General features: G+C 39.7%; 1 protein-coding gene across 2 annotated transcripts in view; it reads left to right on the top strand.

Moving 5' to 3' along the window:
• The window catches only part of plppr5b (phospholipid phosphatase related 5b), a 132308-nt gene that overhangs the window by 5378 nt on the left and 104431 nt on the right, over positions 1-22499 (top strand). Inside the window, exon 3 of one of the 2 annotated variants that reach the window (XM_019258425.2) lies at positions 4288-4375. In XM_019258425.2, coding sequence (XP_019113970.1) covers positions 4316-4375 — 60 coding nt within the window. In that variant the 5' untranslated portion in view covers positions 4288-4315. Of the gene's footprint in view, positions 1-4287; positions 4376-22499 lie in introns of those variants that run through there. The other variant, XM_019258426.2, reaches the window with a different exon arrangement.

Genomic DNA, 22499 nt, shown 5'->3' with positions numbered 1-22499 from the left:
TAACTAAAGGAGAGTCTATGTATATATGTCTATGATCTATCCTAACTAAAGGAGAGTCTGTGTATATATGTCTTGATCTATCCTACTAACTAAAGGAGAGTCTGTGGTGTAAAGATGGAAGGAAGGACTTTTAGGGGGAACATTTCATTTTAAAAAGTTGCCCGACGGCTCGTTGGACAAAAACAAGGCAATTTGCACAGTTTGCAAAGCCGAATTTAAATTCCACAGAAGTAACACGACTTTAACATATCACCTCAAAGCAAACACCCAGTTCCACTACAGGGTGTGGCACTCCTCAGTATATTTCCTCATTCTGGGTTTTTTCTGTTTGCACTGTGCATATGTGCACCTTAAGCCAATAACATGAATGAATTTCATATACTTTATCTGAGTTTATTCTACATTAATTTGATCATTTTACAATAATAAATATTCATTATAAGCTTCAGTCTCAGAAAAATGCATTTAATATTGATACATTATTGATAGATTAATCGCGCATAATCGCGATTAATTACAGAAATTTTTTGCGATTAATTAGTTATTTTTTTTCATCGATTGACAGCCTAATATTATAATATTTATATATATATATATAATTATATATATATAATATATATATCTATATTATATTTATATATTATATATATCATTTTATATATATATTATATATATATATTATCCTTATATATATGTAAGGAGAAGAATTTTAAATTCTATTCTAGATTTAATAGGTAGCCAATGCAAGGAAGCCAAAATGGGAGGGATGTGATCTCTGATCCTGGTTCCTGTCAGAACACGTGCAGCAGCGTTCTGAATTAACTGCAAAGTCCTAACCTGATACAGAGAACGGAGCATCTTAGGACCTTGATGCATAAGAGAACAGTACTCCCTGGCTCTTGACAAAAATGCTTTCCTTTCCATCCAATTCAAAGCACCCAAGGGAGCTTTGAATCTTTTGGCACGAGGATTGCGTCCATTCATGGTATCAAACAGTCTGTCAGTCATCTATAAAGAAATATCTGCAACTAAATCACTGTCATTACAGGGTTTCATTAGGTATCAGATAGTTGAAATCAATACTCATCTATTCAAAATATAAAGAAAACAAAGTACTTATTTCGAGCTGTATGTTCAATGTGTAAACATGCAAGTATTTGACTTCCTTTTCTCCATAAGCCTGCTTTCTACTAAGATACACAGCAATGATCAACATTTTGCTGTTTGTACTTGTTTGAGCAGTGACTGATTCTTACTAAACATGTACTTGGTTCTATAATCACTAATCATATTACCTCAATAAATCCAGTCATTGCCTCAGTTTTTAAACTGAGAGTACTCAAGATCCCTCCTTGTACTGACATGGAGCGACTCAGTGTTTGCACAGCCATGGACACCCTCATCTTGTGGTTCTCAAAGTAGACATGTATGTCTGTAATTTTATTGGCAGCATGCAGTCCATCTTTTTTGGCACATCATTGAGATGATTGATGTACCTCCAATTTATCACAACGATCATCATTTACCTGCAACATATTACGTGCCAGCTTCAGCATGTGGCATGCGTCCATCATTACAAATACTTTCTTACAGGTCACTGGATGCGGGAAACTGAATCCTACATCCAGTGTGTTTAATATAAGTTTCAGCAAATAAGTGAGATTTGAATATGTCCAGGACCATTATGGTATGATGTTTAAAATAGAAATACTCACATCATTAGGCTGAGGTTGTGGGTGTGAGGTTGCGGTTTTTGGGGCCTTCTAAGAGGCCACAGAAGGGCTCTCTTCAGCTCTTCTGGAGCCGTAGTAGTCCTGCCCTTTTCCGGCTAATATGAAAAAGCGTAATACTTGAAAGAAATATAGTATACAGGGATAAGTATCCAAACATGTCCTGTGATTGATAATTGAATATTTACATTTATGAATGTTAATAGCCTTTTGAAACACCTACTCTTTGGAAGCTGAATGGAATAACACCATCTCTGAGTCGAACAATCTGACCTGTACTATCAAAACCGTCCTGCTTGAAATGCTCATTGCAAAGCACGGATGAATCACTTGCAGTGAATCCTTCCCTCCTCAAAGCCACTTCCCACTTCTTCTACCACACTGTTTAAATACACTGATGTTTTAATATCTGGTTGTGAATGACCGAACAGTGTGTTGTTTTTTTTTTTTTTTTTTTGTTTTGTCGCTGCCGCAAGGAATTGTGGGATGGCATTTCCTCCTTTTGGTTTCGTAAAGGATGGTCCGGTGTATCCTATGCTAAAGGAGATAAGAAAGGAAGCATTGAAGCTTCTTTCCTTAGCAGTTACCCCTAAATTCCACTGGGCACGCAGCGTTGTGTCTGCGTCGTGGTTGCCGCAGTGATACATGGCATAACATACATTTTAGTCAATGTTTTAAACCCCACCGGCTCCGCCGTGGTCCGGTTCAGAAGCGTCCCAGAAGCGGGCCTCTGCTCGCTCCGTGTTGAATACATAGTTTTATTATTTTGATTTACAATACAAATAAAAACAACTTCCAAGCATAAAACAAATTAGAGAGGCTGTGGGCCAGATTACCAGACAGTAACAACAACAAAACAAAATAAGGGGCCCAAAGCAGCATTGGTGTATATGAAGTAAAACTTCAGCATAGAAGTTTGTCCAGTGTCCACTGTACACTGTACTGTATTGTCCATTGTCACATGAGGAATCACCATCCTTAAATAATAGAATACTCTCCATAATATAATGTCTGTGTGATTACTTCTTCATCCTACCTTTTATGTCACAAAAATGTGACAGGTTTAAAAGAAAAATAGATTAAAAAAATTATAAAAATAAATAAATAATACATACACACACACACACACACACACACACACACACACACACACACACACACACCTGTGTGTGCAATCACATATACCACACATGTAGAAGCATATTTCCACACGTAGAAGCATGTTTAGAAGCACATAAAAAATGACCAAATCTGAGCAAGTGAACAAAGTCTGGAGGGATAAACGCTTCTGAAACGCTCCCTGTGGGGTATGACCAAAACAGGGTCACAGCTGCGACATGGCAGGCACGCGTCTAGTGTGGTTTGGGGGTAAGAGAACTCAAACAGCTCTTATCATGGCGGCTAAGCCTGCTGCCACCTCCACCCGGCCACGATAAGTGAAAGAACATGGATGGATGGATTACTTTAGTTTCTTTGACTTTTTCCAAACTTCTCACACTTTAAAAGTGCAGTGTGTCAGATGTAGTGGGATTTATTTACTGAATATGTCAGAAATAGAATATAATATTCATAACTATATTTCCATCAGTGTATAATCTTTCTGTCAATCATGCCAAGGGTTCTCTTCTACGGAGTCTGCCATGTTTGTACAGTAGTCCAGACCTAAACATTGGAATTTCATATTTTCCATGCATTTTGTGGCCACCATAATACATACCACTAAATCCTACCTGCTTGCCCATATGGGGTAAGAATGAGATGGGTGTTAACAATGCGTCAGTGTTGGACCAGAATAACATACATTCTCCTGAAAGAGGCTGGCTCTCCGTGATCTGCTGTGGTGCTGTGCTGGCAGACTGCTGCTCAGCTTGATAAAGGTCACAAGAGTTCAAGCTGGATGCACATGCTGGGCTGTAAATACACTGTGTGTGTGTGTGTGTGTGTGTGTGTGTGTGTGTGTGTGTCCACTCAGGGTAGATTGCAGGACTGAATTCTCCTTGATAACGACAGTTCTTTGTGATGTGTGAAATCATCTCAGATTACTTGCAGACCTAGGAAGCCTTCACAGACATCATAAATACAGTCAGTACACTGACGACTGACTAAAACAATAAATAGGAGAGAAGTTGTGAATCTTGAATTCTTAGTCAGCTCCTGTGACATTCTGTCTGTCTCATGTCTGATTACCACATTTTTATATCTACAATTCAAATTGTTCTTGTTCTCAACTGACAAAGAAAAAAAAGTCCTTCTGTGACACTGTGACATCATCGCCACACTTTGTAATGATTGATTGACTAGCGGCACCCAGTGGAAAGCAGGGATACTGCAGGTTGTAGTTCTTTTAGAGACAGGGTCACTTTAAGACATTCTGACATGTTCTGGCTTGTACACAATATAAAATATGCACAGATATATTGATATTTATAGAATGCGAGACACATTGTGATGTCATGTTGTGGATTTGAATTCAGCACTGAATCTTGTTACATGCTCCTTCTTTTCTTTCCATCCGTCTTTCTGAACTCTATTTGAACCTTTCTTTTTCCCTCTGCAGTTGATGCTGATGAGCAGAGCGGGTCAAGATGCCTTTAAAACCACTCAGTAAAACAGAGAAGAAGCTCTTCAAATCACTGGCAGGAGAGGTAAGAGATGTTTCATGCAGACAGTATGCTCTTGGTTCTCTGCTCTGCCTAACCTACTTATCTAACAGTCTAAGTACTCTTTATTCAGTACACTAGACGTTTAATGTTTTATGCATTTAGTACAATACCACTGAGCTCACATCAAAATACTCATTCTTTTACGTGAAGCCCTGACAAATGACCTTCTGTTCAGGTTGGAGGAGGAGGAGGACCATGCTAACTTGTGGCTTGTTGGAAGGTGTACCATATAGTAACTGCTTCAGTGCAATGGAGTCTTGAGTGGGTGGCCCAATACAAACACCTCTCTGCTGTGCAGATTTAGGAAATGTCATTCCATTCCGTAAATCCTTTGAGAAGTACGCTGACATTGAGAAAATGAAGCAGAAACTGGTGGATTGAGGACAGCAAACATTGAAGGTGAACTGAAAAGTTACTGTGACTCATCCTTTGTGATATTTCTTCAGAGAAGTTACCAGGCTCTCTTTTAGCACAAGTCTTCATGAAAATGGAAAAAAAGATGACTTCTTTGTCACTTTATACCTTTTGAATAAAACTCATTATTAATGCATGACACATAAGAGGTGAACTGCACAGTGTGTGAGGAGAGACAGCTGTGAAGAAGAACAGTTCGATAACAGACAAACCACATCAGATAAAGTACAGAACCAGTAAGTAAGAGCGGCGCCTGTTTCATCGGCTTCCAGGCCGAACCGGTCAGGCTGCATTATCTCCATAAAGGACATCATTGCTCTAATCTTAATTATCCACAATTGTCCATATAAGTGTGAAAATCGAAATGTCAGTGACGTGGCTGCTCACTCTGAACCAAGTGTATTTACAGCACTTAGCTCTTTTACTTCACACTTAGTGTAATGACGGAACACAGAGGAATCTTAGAACACGGTGAAAGGTTTACAAGCAGGTGGTGTTCTTTTCATCTGCTTCCGTCAATACATTCAATATTTTTTCAGTTCAGTTTTATTTCTATAGCGTTAAACCATAACAGAAGTTATCTGATGATGCTTTTTATATAGAGCAGGTCTAGACTCCAACAATTCCCACCATGAGCAAGCACTTAGCAACAGTGGCAAGGAAAGACTTCCTTTAAAAGGCAGAACTAGTGACTTTAGTGAAGAATAACACATGATGAGGCTAATGACAGACAATAATGATCAGGGAGTGACTTTTTGTTTTCCGCAATCTTTATTGATTTTATATTGATTGGTCATTATTTCATTCAATTTGAAAGCAAAGCTTTCAGATTTATCTTTGCTTCTAAATTTGATTACCAAATTGAATTAATGATCAAAAAAAAGATCAATCAAAATCAATACAAGATTGAAATTACACAGCTATGAATTTTATAGTTTCATTAGATATTGGACCTCAACCAGAACTAAGTTTTCACCAACCACTTTTAAAAGTAATCCACAGATTCAGCAAATGCAAACACTGGCCAGAGTCCACAATGACTTTAGACACTTTATTGGAAGCAGAGGTGACGTTGCAGTGCTCAGGAGCAGATTGACTGGGTGAGATCTTGAAGGGAATCCAGAATTGACTTCTGGAGCAGGAGGCAGGAAAAACAAGGCTAGACATTTAAGAAGCCGGCTGTTCTTTTACATTCTGGAGGAGTGTGGGAGGTTGAACTGGTCTTTCAAAGGAAACACAAGAAGATAGAAGGCAAGAAAAACCTTCAGAACATCTCAACATAAATACTTTCAAAAGAAGTATCAGACTCAGGACAGCAGAACCAGACATATTTCTGTATATATGTATTTAATTTTGTTTGTGACTGCATGACTCACAATACTACTTGATTCAACAAGTCACAAAGATGAGTGACAAGCTAAGCTCTAGCAACTGTTAGCCACTGTTAGCAACAGCAGGTGATAAATACATGCAGTATGTTGCTGTAGCAGCATGTGCACACATGAAAGCTGGACAGTACGACAAGATTTAAAAACAGACGTGCTAATAAACACTATATATTAATACACTTTTCACTATTGTTGATGCACAGAGCAGACAGCCTGAATTCTAATGTCATTGGTGAGGACTGTCAGGGTTGGAAATCTAGTTTAAGGATGCATTCCAGCTGGAATCTCAGAGTAAATTATGCTAGTGATCCTTGCATGAATTATTATGTTTTTACCACGTTTTTTCTTTATATATTTAGGTAAATAAATTGATTTATGTTGTGATTAAAAAGTATTGAGTGAATTAATATCTGTACGCTGATTCAGCCTGTTAATGCAGTAAACATACAGCAGCAGCTTTAATCCTTCAGTGAACATGATCATGTCTGTTCAGATGATGTAGGAAACTCTGAAGACACTTAGTGCTCCTTAAAAGGTAAAAATCTACTCCTGGGTCATAAAGGGTGATAACAGGTGTGATGTGATTTTTCTTCTGTGTTTAGACTGGACCGGTGTAGATACACACCACGTTGAATAGAGGGTGTTTATCTTTTAGGTTCTGAGTGTTTATTATATTGTGCAGTTAGTTGCTGATAGTTGCATCACATATGATGTCATCCCTGAGTAGATGGTTGGCTCGAGGTCATCCCAACATAAAAAGAAGAGTTTGCATGTTCTCCCTGTGTGTGTGTGGGCTCTCTCTGTTCTCCGGCTTCCCCCCACATGCAGGTTTACAGGTGGCTTTAGGGAAGGGAGGTCTGGACCCTTTTGGTGATAACTCAATAATGTCACTGAAAAATTCTAATGGCATAATTGATTCACCTGGTCAGTGTGTGTAGTTGTATGTTTGCTGTGGGTAACTGCAGCCTAATATAGACCCAGAGTGTGATTAAACTTAAACTTGTGTTTCAGGTGTGCTCTCTAGTATCTTCAAGTGGTAGCAGCAGTATGATCTCTCTTTGGTTATTCATATCAGATATGTGAAATGATTGATGGTGATCTCCCGCTAATTAAAAAAAGGATTTCATTTAAAGAATAATGCTGACCTCAGAGCTCTGAAGCAGAGATATGTTTGGGGAGACAGTGAGCTCAAATAGTCGTTTTCTGTCGACGAGTTAGGCCTACTTTGGTTACTTCTCCTCAGCCTGTGAAGTAGCCACATGTCAAGTCTGACAAAATAACACTGATGATGTCTTAAGGGTCTTCAAAAACAGATCGTCTCCTCCCTAAATTGTGTGGATCCACATGTGGAGCTTCATATGTTCCATTCTGTGAGTCTCCTGTGACATTCTGCTCATCATATCTACTGTCAGTATCCCAAAATCACATCAAAGAAGTAGAACCTGCAAAAGGACATAGCCAGACATCATAATATGCTACAGTACAGTTAGTGTGCTACAGTACAGTTAGTGGTCATCATCACGCAGCCCCTGTCATTTGAGTCTGGATTGTATATGAGCAGCAGTGAGGATGAGGATGAGGGGGATAACTGTGTTGTCTGTCATATATTATCACAGACAGTTCTGTCCTTCTTAAATCTCTAACAAAAGTTTATTTAGCATACAGGTATTGATGTGTCCTTCATATTTTACAGAAACCTGCACGAACAATAGGGCTGAGTCTCTTGTTGTTTAGTGTTTCACCACTGGAGGGCAGGGTTAATCTGTACTCAGTAGAAGGTACACGTTCAATGAAGGTTGCACACATACTGATATACTAATACTAAATACTACTACTAAAAACTACACTATAGGTCCATAGACTGTCTAAAACCTGGATGTAGTCTCTGTGACGTCACTCTCAGGTTTCTGAAGAGCCGTCATGAAGCTCAGTGTGGTAGTCCAGCCTCCGCCGGCTCCTGGCTAATCCAAAAACGGGCAGAGACGTGGAGCGTGGGTAGAGCTGAGGTGGGCTGAATGGAGGCTGGTGGAGAGCTGGTTTGTAATTAATGGCAACAAAAGTGTAGAAATTGTACATTTTATTTTGTGGGGTAAAAATGTTAGGGTTCTTTCTTTCTTTCTTTCTTTCTTTCTTTCTTTCTTTCTTTCTTTCTTTCTTTCTTTCTTTCTGTTTGGCATTCTGTTTATAAGTGAGACTGTACGTGCATGAGCAGATGGATGTAGGTGAGATCATTATTTTTTCATTTAGTTTATTTATGAGGACAGCACACATTAATCGGCATTTCTGTAAATGTGCCAGTTGTAGCCAGCTGGCAAATTTTTAAGTGCAGACGTTTTGAAGCCTGTACTGATGGAATTTACAGATGACGACGACAAGATGCTGCAGAGACAGAAACTGAAGTTCTTCAAAACAGAACTTATGTCACGCAGAGCAACAAACTTCAAATGATATGTCTCATATATATCCATGCAGCAACATGAAGCAACAAGACAACAAACAGCCGAGCAGAGCAGCTATAAACAGCGCTAATGAATAAAAAAATACAATAGTAATATTGATCTTAATAAATTGTTGGGAGTTTGTAAAACAGTAACGTGCTTGAGTTATAAGACACAACTATAGAAGAAAATTCCAGATTGTTCAATGGAACAAGTAGATAAGAAGTGTTTCAAAGAGCAGGCATTGTGAAGGTGGTGAGCGGCACAGTCAGTTGGTATAAAAAGCATGACTGGCTGAAGCAGCTGGACCTGAACAGAGCCAGTCGGTAGTCCTTCCTCTTCCACCTCCCGGCTAAGACGTGAACCATGGAGCTGAGGCAGGCTGAATAAAGCCTGGGTGCTCAAACAAGCCACCTGAAATGACACCCACCTGTCAATCAAAGCAGCCATGCTCTTATGCATAACTTTAATCCTTAATATAAATAAAATAATATAAAGCTATAGAGATCAAAACTGTTTTTTGTACCAGGCTGTAAACATGTTTATTTCTGCTGTGAAGTTGGACATTTGAACATGGGGACTTATGGAGACTGACTCACTTCTGGAGCCAGCCTCAAGTGGACGACAAGAGGAACCGCAGCTCTTGGCACTTCCTGTGCCTTCACTTCACTGGCTTCACTTCACAGCCACAGAGGCTGGCGCTTGGTTATCTCTGGATTCATTAGATCAGCCGCAGTGCACTCAAGCTGCTAGCCCTTGGGAGCTAATCAAAGTCATACAACGTTGCTGTATCATTGTATCATATATGTATATGAAGTAAATTTACATACAGTAGCAACACACACACACACACACACACACACACACACACACATACATACACATTGGTGAGGATTGCAGAGCACAACAGCTTAATTACAACAACAAAGCTGATGCAGTATAAAGCACTGCAGCTCCAGAAAAAGCAACATGAAAAAAAAACAAGCCAGCACACCAGCCTACTACACGTTCTGTCAGAGGCTTGACTTTAATCCTCTTTCTCTTAATGGTCCTTTATTATTACAACATTAATCCAATATTGCCCAAAACCTGGAATAGTAACAACATAGTCAACATGCTGAAGCCAAAAAAAAGAAGTTTAAAATAAAATAAAACGGAACAAAACTTTCAAGTTCAAAGTCTGAAGTCGGCTCATGGACAGTCTGTAAAGTTATCATCCTTTATTAAGTTTGAAAAGGTAACATTCGTTCATAGAGCAGCTTGTGGGTTTTTTGTTTTTCCTCACTGGAACCGAGGGTCTAAGGACAGAGGGTGTCACTCCCTGTACAGATTGTAAAGCCCTTCGAGGCAGAGGTATTGTGTCCCGACATTAATGAATGAATGAATTAATTAATTAATTAATTCATTCATTCATTCATTTATTCATTGTCATGCTGTTTTGCATTTTATTTAGAAGGATCACAGTTTTGTATGGGAGGATTAAACTTGGTTATAGTACAATGTACAGCAAAGACTGCAGGAAGTTTGTTGACTTTCTAAATCTCTGCTGCTGTGATATTTCAGCACAAATTCATCATCCGTCTGTCTGTTTATGTCTTTATGTGTTTGTCTCTTCCCATACTACACTTTAAAGAGATCCATCATTAGAGGAGAGATACAGAGTGACAGAGCATTTATCTCAATGCTTTTTCAAGTTCACGGAGTATAAATGACAAAATCATTTCTCTTTATTTCTTTACAAATCATGTATGCATCACCTGTTCTTCCCAGTACTGCCTCAGGATGTGTTAGTATTTTCTCTGTCATACCCTGAGCAGCTCCAATTTAAAATTATAAATAAAAGTAAAATAAAAGTAAAATATGTATATAACCTGGACCTGGGTGAATGGACAGTGGAACCGAGCTAACTAACCAAACTAGCTAATGGCTACAGTTACCACAGACAGACTGTTTGTGTTGTCAAAATGCAAATAAATGAATTTGATTTCTGCAAGATTTCTACACTTGTACCTTTAACCAGCACTGTGGTCATACACATAATGTAGTCGTCACATATTTATAATACCCAGTCATATTTCTCCTCACCTAAAGTAAGGTCAGGTGTGTGTCAGATGGTTTCATGGCAATTTTGACCACTGTTACTCTTTAACTTGAAGCTGTAGTAGTTTGTGTTTTGATTGGAGTTTACTGGAAATTATGAAACATTTGAAACATGAAACATTTTTCTTGAAAATGAAATATTCAGAGTTCAACAAGTTGGAGTGCATTTTTTTTTACCTGTTCAAGGCTTGCAGATGCTGTGACAGTAGTGGAATGAAACAGACCTCATGACAAATTTTACTGCAGTCCACAGCGACAATGCTCATTATCCCTTAGTGCAACAAAGGGAGACAGTATGATTACTTAAAAATATGATAATTAATAAAACACAAATGTGCAGGGCTGGGATGTCTCCAGTCACTCTGCAAGTAGAAACAGCTCTTTCTATTTGTGCAGGTACACAAGGACAGATCGGTGGGAGCAAGACAGTAACAGGTGACATATACAACATATAGTAAATACTCCACCTCCATCCTCGTGTCTCTTCCTCACATCTCTGTCCTGCATTTCTTCTGGGAGGAGACTCGAGACTCAAAGAGTTTAGACTCCCAGAACAGGTAGAGACACTTTTGCATGTACAGCGTGGTGTATTTGCAAAAAAAAAAAAAAACAGGGCCTTAAAAGGCTGGTTGTCTCTCGGATTGTTAGCAATGCGTGTGAAAATGTGTGCTAGATAATCCAGCATACATTCTATTAATTTCAGTTTGATTTATATAGCACCAAATCATAAAAACCATAGAGCAGGTCTAAACCGTACCCTTTATATTATTCCCCAAAAGTTTCCAAAAGTTGCAAGAAAAACCTTTCATGCAAAAAACCAAAACAAAAAATGTACTTTCTTGAACTTGTTCCAGTGTTTGCAGAAATAGACTTCAGCCCTCCACATTCATGTACTGGACTAAATGAAATACATTTCATTGTTTCCCAACTGATTCTGCAACATCAAGCATGGCTGTTTATGTTGTATCCTTCTCTTGCTTCAAAGGTTTCTTTGAGATCAAAGCATATCTCTCATTCTCTTTGCAACCAAGGACAGAAATCAATCTGTAGGTATCATGAAATTTCCAGAGGCACCCAGCCTGTGTTGAAGGTCCTGTCTGAGCAGATCAGCTGTCAGTTTGGATATTGATATTGATTGGCTAATCTGACAGACTTCCATGAAGCTCTGATCCCTATCATCAATCAAAGCAGTCTGAGCTGCAGCCACGATCAAAACATGGAGCTGAGCCTGGGCAGTGTGTGGTGGGAGAAGCCATTTTCAATCCTGTGTGTTCTTTCATAAGTTATTTCTATGACCCTTTATACAGAATTCACATTTAGTCACAGAGACTAGGACAGACCACAGTCATGTACATGTGAGAGGCCAGTGAGGATGGGATGGCAGGGTCAGCCAATCTGAAATGCCCTTTGGAAACAGGAATCTTGCATGTCTGTTTTCAGTGTCAACATCAAATACTCAGCATTCATTAAAACACTAACTCCTGGCCTAGGTACAGCAGCCATTACAGGCTGAGCAACAATCATGAGCATGTCTGACAAACAGACGGCAGACAGACTGACTGACTTCTCAGCCCAGGTGCAGCAAAACGTCCAAAACAAACCACTAGAACTGACTGTTCCTTGTATTCAGTGCAGAAGGCAGAGCATCTGAGATAGTGTGATGAGGTAAACAGCTTAGCAAGCCCAGGAAACATGAAGGCTTTATTGGGATGTATCATTAATTGAAACACTAACAACCCTAGAGAGAGTCCTGATCCCCTTTGTAATTATCTGCCCACCAGTCTCCAGGAAAGAGGCTCCTCCAGAGAAAGACACTTCAGTTCAGAGTACTGTGCACTGTGTATGTGTATTCATACTTACAGAATCAATATTGCACTGTATACTGAAGCTTTAAAGCTTGATGATAAAGCAGTACTTTCATCCTCTAAATATGCAGACTTGGTGTTGTGCAGCGTTAACAGTGCATCTCCACTGTAGTCCTCTTTTACTAATATAGGCAAGGCAAGGCAAGTTTATTTGTATAGCACAATTCGTACACAAGGCAATTCATAGTGCTTTACAGAGGCAAGGAAAAACATTTGACATTAAGACAAGCAATAGCAATAGAAATAAAAACTTAAAAAGAGAAGTAAATTTAATTAAAAACATCAGAATGTCATTTAAAATCATTAAAACAGTAAATTTGAAAACAATTTAAAACATTAAACGAATCACTGGATTATGATTAAAAATTCTTTAAAAGTTCTTTAAAAGAGCTCAGCCATGAGCACGTGAAAAGAGAAAAGTTTTTAACCTGGATTTAAAAGTGCTAAGAGTTGGGGCTGATTTCAGTCCTGCTGGTAGTTTGTTCCAGTTGTGAGCAGCATAACTGCTAAATGCTGCTTCACCGTGTCTGGTTTGAACTCTGTGTTCCACTATCTGACCCGAGTCAGTAGATCTCAGAGCCCTACTGGGTCTATATTCTGCTAACATTTCGTTTATGTATTGTGGGCCTAAACCATTTAGTGATTTGTAAACTAGTAGCAGAATTTTAAAATCTATTCTGTGGCTAACTGGGAGCCAGTGTAAAGACTTAAGAACTGGGGTGATGTGTTCTGATCTCTTTGTTCTGGTCAAAACTCGCGTTCTGAATGAGCTGCAGCTGTTTGATACTTTTTTGGGGGAGTCCAGTCAAAAGACCATTACAGTAGTGAAGTCTACTGGAGATGAAAGCATGGATCAGCTTCTCCTGATCTGTTTGGGACATAAAGCCCTTAACTCTGGCATCAAATAGTGTCTGGAGAAAAAAGTTTCTGATAAATTTCTGGAAACTTTCCATGTGACGTTAACCTTGGGAATTTTGGAAATATTCCAAATGGGAAACTCCATGGGAGATTTATGGGAATTAATTTGGGGTAATTTAAACAAGCTCAGATGTGTGTCTTCAACAGTCTCTGTGTGCTCTGGGCTCTGAAGTGTGGTCCAGGTAGAGAAATCACCTGTGCAGGTAGGGGGCGTGGCCTCAGTAGGCCTGCAGTAAGCAGTGTGCTATGTGCATGTGATGGAGGAATAGCAGATATTCAAGTGGACCTGCACGAAATCTGGTTGTTTTAGTCAACAGCATGCTAAAATATATTTTCACCAACTATATTTAAGTTCACTGTTAATGGAAAACTTTCAACTTTTCAATTTAAATTCCTAGTTTATTCCAGTTTATTCCCATACATTCCTGTTAATTCCCATGGAAAGTTTTCAACTTTGAAAATGTATGGAATTTTGCAACCCTAAACTGGAGTTAGAGCAGGTAAACGGTGACCATGATCCCCCAAAAGCATAAAATAAATGGACATAAAAGCAGATCTGACCTCCACCACAGGACAAAGAGCTGACACACCTTTGTATCAGTGGATGCAGTGATGTTACAGTCTTGTAACTGTAAAAGCTCAGCTGCACAGAGTGTTTCTGTCACTTGCAATCAATAAAGTAGTGATGAGTTATGAGTTCATCTTTCATTGTAGCGTAAACCAATGGCAACAAAGTTCACCTGCAGAACAGATGCTTTCATTTTTACTGAAACTTCAAAACAAAAAAAACCTAAATGTCAGTGTGATGTTTTTCTGTAGTAAATGAATGCACTACAATTGTGAAACCTGGATTAACTGTACTTTGCAGAGGATACATCAGAGCTACTGTTGTGGCATTAGTTTGTACAGGTACATCTCTGCAGGATTCTGTGGTTTCTGGTGTTGTGTACAGAACTACTGTTGCACTCTTGACTCTCTGCTGACGATCAGGAATGAACCCTCAAAGGCAGTTTCACATGAGTGTGGTCAAATGTGAGATGAATCCAGTTTAGTGGAGCATGTCATAAGCTCATTAGTCCATCTCTCACTGCTTCCCGGCTTCTCTTCATTGTCTGTTGCTCTCAGGCTCAGAGCTCATTGGGTCCTTCTGAAGTCACAAATAAATCGTTTTGTTCAGTAGGTAAGTCATTGCCCAAAACAGCTGGTCAGTGTAGTTTTGACTCTGCATTTGTTGGGGATTATTTTCACTGGTGGAATAATACTCATCTGTGGCCTTTTAATCAGGCTCAAATGCCAGACCTAACACACTTAATGCTCTGTTGAGTCTCTGTTGTGTCATGGTGAACATCAGTTAGCACTGGCATTGTGAGCATGTTAACATGATGATGTTAGCATTTAGTTCAAAGAAACACAGGCTAATTATTTTTTCTTTAATTAAGTTCATGTTGGTTTCCTGATGGTTAGGGTATTTGAATGTATTTTTTATTTTTGTAAGAGATGGGGAGAGAGTGATAGAAACACAACACAGCAGTCATGTAGACATCCCAGTCTCAATAAACTAACGACACTGACAGAGATTTAGCTCTTTGTGGCCCACATTGTGAATTCTGAATTGTCTTTGTCATGAGAAATGTACTACCATTTAAAATGCTGATGCTCTTACAATCAGCCCCTGTAGCCTCGACACAGTCCAGGGTGTGTGCTCTGCTCCTTGGTGTGACCTTGTGAATCACAGAGCTGAGATCACAGAGGCTGCCCAGCCTTCCAGTCTCCACTTCCTCTCATGCCTGCCACAATTATTTTCATTCAAGAACACGGGCCTGCAGATACTTCCCTAACATCAGCGGGTCGCGAGAAAGACACTGCATGAATTTCTTATGAAGTATGACATGCCTGATAAGCCTGGGCCGCTTGAAGCATGTTACTTTGAAGTTTTCTTCACTCTGCCTTTTAAATAAGAGCTGTTTATTCACACGTGATGATGAAATCATATCTCATGTGCTGCACTCGACTGGCCTGCAGAAATCAGAAAGCCATCTATTTTGACCAATGTTAGTGATAATCAACTCTAATTAAGCACATCACACTACTCTCCTAACTGTTGCTCAATTCTGTGTCAAAAATATTGGACTGATTCTGAGATTGATATGCATTTCTAAGTGATGTGTGCGCTTGTTAGCTAAGGTATTTTTGCATGGCTCGTTCTGTGATGTATTGACTGTATCTGGGTCGCACTGCTGCCTTTGGCATAATGGTGTAATAAAACACAAAGTAAGCATTACTCATATCTCGAGCACAACACGCCTATTTATAGATTCTCAGTCAGTCAGAGTGATGTTGTCTTGGCAGCATACCACTTCATTTTGAATGCTTTCGTGTCTTTTGAACATTTCACATATTGGCAAGGCAGATTTCAACAGTTCAAATTTGTCTCTTCTGTACGTTAGAGTTTCGTGACCAAGTGAAGGAGCCAATTAACATGTATGTACAGAGTTCTGACGCCATATTCAAATAGGCTACTATATCTGAATGGACAGAGGAGAGCAACATTGTATAGACTGTGTAATACCACTGTGGTAGATATGGTATATGAATAAAATATTATTATTACATTACTGATGAAAAACTAGTGAGTCAACAACTTTGCTAACAGACAAACATCAACAGGTCAACAACACGAGACATAGCAGCAGCTAATATTGTAAACATGTTTACAGCCTGGTACAAAAACAGTTTTGGTCTCTGTAGCTAATTTCCCCGTTTATGACAACTGTACTGAGGGTGAATTTATATACAACTCACCTGTCCACTGATGATCCACGTCTTTGATGATTTTTAGATTAGCAGGAGGAGGAAGAAGCAATACAGATGACATGACGCCAGCCAGCGATGAATATTTTCAGCATTAAAACATCACTCATGCTCTGTCCATACTTTATACGGTCATTATTGCCCAGCTCCAGTTCTTGCATGACACTGGCTCAGCCCCCTTTCAGCATTCCCCAGCCTGTAAACCTCCTCTTCTTCTCTGTGGTCCAAAATAGGTAGAGAGACAGATAGATGACTTTATTTACGCTTACTTTTACCGGGATGTCTCCGGAGACGTCCCCACACTGTCAATGAGACCTGAACGTGTGAGTGTGCGACGGTTGTGTGCTACACGGACAAACACAACAAACACAGAACAACACAGGACGGCAAGGAGACCTCACACCAGAGATGATTAATACCAACTCCAGATGATGGAAATGTAAGTGTGCTTTGTGTTTCTTTTGTCCCATTACCACGAGCTAACGCTAACAGCTAGCTAGCATTATGTTCAGCACACACAGCTGCAGAGAGGCCTCAAAGATTCACAGCAAGTTATACAAGTCTGGTCAAGGTTTGGTCCCACATGCAGCTGTGTGTTGAACGTAGCCTCATTAGCAATAAGAAAATAACTTTTCTCTCATTTACTTTTCTGTAACGGCACCCCCTCACTTTTATTGTCTGTGTCCCCCTTGGTTTGAGAGAAAGAGAGACCCCTCACTATTTTACAGCACAGTCCGAAGCTAGATCTGGTCTTAGGGGGCTGGGTCCATAAAGTAAACAAAGCTACAATACAATAAGGACAGTATCAGTTCAGCCCATGAGCTCCACCTGGATATTGTCCGGTTTTAGTGACATGTCAGGCTGCCTGTTCATGCAGGCTTCTGGACTGAAAGAATTAACAAGTAGTAACTTTCAGAATCACTTTATTGGCCAGGTGTGTGTACACACAAGGAACTTGACTCTGTATATGTTGCTCTCAATGTATGTATATGTATGGACAGTTTGTGTACACACACCTGGCAAATAAAGGTGATTCTGATACTTAGTGAATGCGTACAATGTATATTTATATTTGTGCTCTCAATCATATTTCTCATATTTCTGTTTTTTTTTTCTTCCCTAGACTCCACCTGGCACCTCCACTTCAATGAAAGCAAGCAACAGCTAAGACAGTGAAAGACAGTGACAGTGAAAGTAGAACCAACCATCAGTAAGTTTTACAACCTTTTATTAAAAATGGCAATAAGTCAAAGAATGTGCAAAGATCTATTATATAAGTGAAAATAAAGAACATAAAACAGGGCTCTTAACTTATGTAAGTGGGATAATTAATAAGTATATTAATTTTCTCCCTCCTCTATTGTTATAGGTTATGTTGGACCTCATATTGGAGAAGGTTTTTCTAGACTCTGGCCCATACGTGGATGAGGGATGGATGATCCTCCAGGATGAGGATCTTCAGCCCAGTTTGCAAGACCAGGGAAGCAAGAGGTTGTAGCTGGCTACATGTTGAAGTTCAATCAAGAGAAATCTCCAACACCAGCTTACAGAGCTCCCGTAGGCCTAGTATCTGTAGCAGCTGAAACAAAGGGTACATAATTGTTAGTCTAAACTACACAGTGACATGCTTTTATAACACAAGTACATCTTTTCTTCTAAAATTCGGTTAAAACCTGAATGCTGACCAAAACTCCTTCAGACTGCTGTTCTAGGTAGTATATTAAATAACTTTGTGTTCAAAAGTTGTGATGTTTGAAGGAATCATGACAATAAAGGCAAACTCTGTATGAACTGTTTTGTGTACTTTGTGATTGATATGTAACATGATAATAAGTAACAAACATGACAGACTAAAGCAATGTAAGATAGAAGGGACATTATTTTATTGTACTTTAATCCATACTCATTTATTTTACAATAGTAACAGACTACGTCTATGCATAAAAGAAGAAGAAAAGAATTTCCCACCTGTACGGTTGTGGAGCAAACACGCTGGCTGAGCTTGTATGTTACTGGTGTAAGGGGAACAGCTGAGTAATGTTACGTACCTTACTTGTAATTAGTTACATTTATATTTGTAGCTTTCCAATAGTCTGTACATAAACACACTACAGGGTAGTACCATTAGTCTTGCGCTAGCCAGTTAGCTAGAGTTCAAACATATAAAAAGATATAAAAACACATTACATACAGTAAACTTACCATTCAGAAATGTTCCTGTTGTCTCCTTGGTTCTCTAACACATTATGTATTGGGAAGAATCACATATGCAAATTAGATCATAAATTTGAACTCAGGAAAAGATTCATGTTATCATGTTTGTCATAGGTACAAATGGTACAAAATCAAAGCAGTATGAAGAAATAACAAGCCTTCTCTGTGATCACTCAGCATCATGTTTTTTTGGACTTGTTAAAGTCTCATTTGCATGGAGGGAAATATGGCAAGATGTTAACACTCTGACAGACACACTGATATCAACACTTGCTCCGCTGTTACTGTGAGATGACACCATTGTCACACTTTACCTGGGTACTGTGGTAATATTTCCTTGGGCTGATGTTTGAAAATGGCACATTTATTACACCCTGTGACGCAGTAATAATGAAGTTGTATTTATTCACGCCGGAGGAGACACTTTAGTGAAAAAAACGAACATCTCTTTGTCATTTAGCTTAAAACAAATCCTCCACTTTCATTTTGTTGCATTGGAGATCAAAATGTTACTTGCTTTTGTCTCACTTGAACTATACTTGTTGCCTAAGTCTAAACGCTTGTTGATTGTGCTTTCATGTTTCTTATGTGTTTTCATGCTTTATTGCTGCTGCTGAGACACCTCAATGCACCAGACAACATGGCTCATTAGTCACTCCTCAGGGAGAAGAGTAAACACTCTTCGGCTCCCTACGAGAGGAAGAAGAAAAACGACAATGTGCCTGTCACACTGCTCATATACTGTATGTACAGTATGTACATGTATATGATGCTGTTGCTGCAGTACTGTTAATTGATCTGTCTGCTGATGAAGAGTTGTGAACCTGAACTTAGCTCCCGTACTGTTTCCTTCGCTGCAGTTTCTACAGTTGCCATGGTCACTTGGCAAAGCACAGCAGCAAGTTGACAAAGTTGAACCATCATAAATTCAGACAGCAACGAATTTATGGTCGACCTCCCTCTCCTCACCGGCACGTCTGCTGCTGTTCACATTAAAAGTTTTTATGTTCTGAGATATCAGCCTCTGAGATTGAGGTCTCTAACACAACACAATGGAGGCAATAAGGGAACATTATAGGACCTCCAGAGTTGCAAAGTGTTGTCTCTGCTGCTCATATAATTCATATGATCTGGATTAGATAAGTAAAACTGGATAAACCAATTCATGAAATTGACAAAAGGTTATGGACTGATTGTTTTATCATGCAAGAATAGCTATACTAAATACATAGAGGGTGGCTGTGGCTCAGGAGGTAGAGCCATCCACTAATCGAATGATCGGTGGCTCGATCCCCGGCTCCTCCAGTCTGCATGTCGAAGTGTCCTTGGACAAGACACTGAACCTCAAGTTGCTCCTGAAGGCTGTGCCATCAGTGTGTGAATGTGTATGAATGGTTAGCTCCTCAGACTGATGAGCAGTTGGCACCTTGCATGGCAGCCAATGCCATCAGTGTGTGTGTGTGTGTGTGTGTGTGTGTGTGTGTGTAGCCTAATCAGTGGCTCAGCAGTAGAGCAGTGACAGATGGACATGTAGGTCTATAGAGGACTTAAATGTGTTCACACACTTACCACTGCTTTCATGAACTGCTCTCTGATTGGCTGGATTTGGTGCCTCCTTTCTGCATGATTGATCCTATGTGTGCATGTATATGTGTGTAACAAATAGCACATGCTGCATATGTGTAAAATGAGTGTGTCTGTGTGCAGTGTGTGGGGTTTCTGCTGTTCACCTTGTCAGTAAATTCCAAATATCAACATTCAAATCAGGACATGCTAATAATTACCATATTTATCATCTCATTTTCATTTTCATGTTTAATACGTGGCATGTGAAAACATGAATGTCACATGTTGTCAGTGTTACCACATGTCCACAGTGAGCCGTCCTGGAAGCTCTTGTGTTAAATGTGCACCAGGCTGATGTATGAAGTGTCAAAGGTGTCACAGGTTGCAAATGTCTTTCTGGCCGACGTCCCTGAAACAAGCAGCCGGATTTAAAGCTCTGCAGCGACACTGACATTGGAATTCATTTGATTATGCCCAATTTTCACACATGTGACAAGATTCTCCTCTCCCTGAAAAGTAGAAATCTTCACACTATCATATTGTAATTACTAAAAATCTATTTTTTCCCGGCTCTGTGTGTCAGACATGTCATCGTTCACATATCTTCTCGTGATAAATGTTTCCAGGCATGCTGCTTTATTGACTCTAATGACAGGGTGACACATTCATGGATTTATTACTCATGTGTGTTTACATAGTTGTCGTGAGCTTGTTTGCAAGATGACGGTGGCATTTAGCTCAGTGCAGCCTCACAGAGCTGCTAATGATGATCCCAGTAGAAACTGTTCAGTGATGCATGGAGAAATGTGCAGGTGTTTATTGTTTCATTTCTGGGTTCTTTACATTGATTAGCTTTTGCTGGATAAATGGAGGAAGCGCTCAACCACTTTTTCTTTTCACATTTAGACCCTGGCATCACTGGGTTAGTCCCAAGCAGCAAACTCCATGGCTCTAAAGTGAAGCCTATACAGAAGTTCCAAGAGCTGCAGTTCCTCTTGTCGTCCACTTGAGGCTGGCTCCAGAAGTGAGTCAGTCTCCATTGCACAAAAAACAGTTTTGGTCTCTAGCTAATTTCCCCGTTCATGACAACTGTACTCAGGATGAATTTATATACAACTCACCTGTTCACATTATATTAAGGCTTAAAGTTATGCAGGATTAACAGTGTGGACACTTTGATTGACAGGTGGGTGCTGTTAAAGATGCTTGTTTGAGCAACCAGGCGTTGTTCGACCCGCCTCAGGTTTGCTCTGCAATGATGATATCATGACATCATTGCAGATTTTGAGATTAGCCAGGAAGCGGAAGAACCAGGACTTCTAACATGGCTGTGGCCCGTATCACCACACTGAGCTGTGGGTGACATCATAGATACACTGTCTATTCTTCACTGTCATTGGTTACCAAAGTATGTTGGTTCATTTGCGATCTTTTTGTGTCACTGTCAATGTACGTTATAAACAATGTAGTTTCAATGTTTATATTGGCAAGTTTTTCCTCACTCAAACCCAGGGTCTAAGAACAGAGGGTGTCACTCCCTGTACAGATGTAAAGCCCTCTGAGGCAGATGTACTTTGTGACTTTGGGCTATACAAATTTGATTTGATTTGATTTGATTTAATTTGATTGTAAGTTTGAGAAGAAGCAGTGGAGTTACCTGTATGAGTGGTACCGTGGAGATTAAGGCCTGCTGACCACAATCTATCAGAACAGTTGCTCTTTGGCTGTTGAGGACATCATGTGTAGCTATGGACATGGTGATGTTTAATGAATATAAATTTGTACATTATTCTGGTTCCACGTGTAGGACATTGTCACTTCTTTGAAAGTAGCTTTATCTGTTTCTTTACACACATGAGGAAACATATCATGGAATCCTGGAAATATTTCATCATGAGGTATTCCAGCTTCTCCTACTCATGTCTTGGACTCAGAGGTTTCTAGATAATTACACAACACTGGACTCGTAATGTATGCATACTAATTAAGCACTTTTTGATGATCTTAGTATAAACACATTATAATGACGTCTCTGCAGCGTGAAGCCAGCAGCACGTGCTGTACGTTTGGCCTAGTTAGTATTAAAATGGGGAGTGATGACAGAGTGACACAGTAATAGCAGCCATTACTCAGAGCTGTCAGCGTGTACCCACCTGACTCCACAAACCCTCTGCATCTCCACCCCTGTCTGCTCTCTGTCTCCACCCGTCTCCTGTCTCCTCTGACAGGCCTCACTTATGGATTTCAGCGTGTCAGTGCACCAGATAAATGTGTTTCCGGTGTTGGAGAAAGAGATGGAGTGTGGAGTGTGAAATAAGATGAGGCTTCAATGATCCATGTGGGGAAATGGGGTCGCTGCAGCAATGGAAAGAAAAGAAATAAAGAGAAGAAA

This window comes from Larimichthys crocea, unplaced genomic scaffold (genome assembly GCF_000972845.2).
Source record: "Larimichthys crocea isolate SSNF unplaced genomic scaffold, L_crocea_2.0 scaffold234, whole genome shotgun sequence".
NCBI lineage: Eukaryota > Metazoa > Chordata > Actinopteri > Sciaenidae > Larimichthys > Larimichthys crocea.
This window is presented reverse-complemented; position numbering and strand designations above follow the sequence as displayed.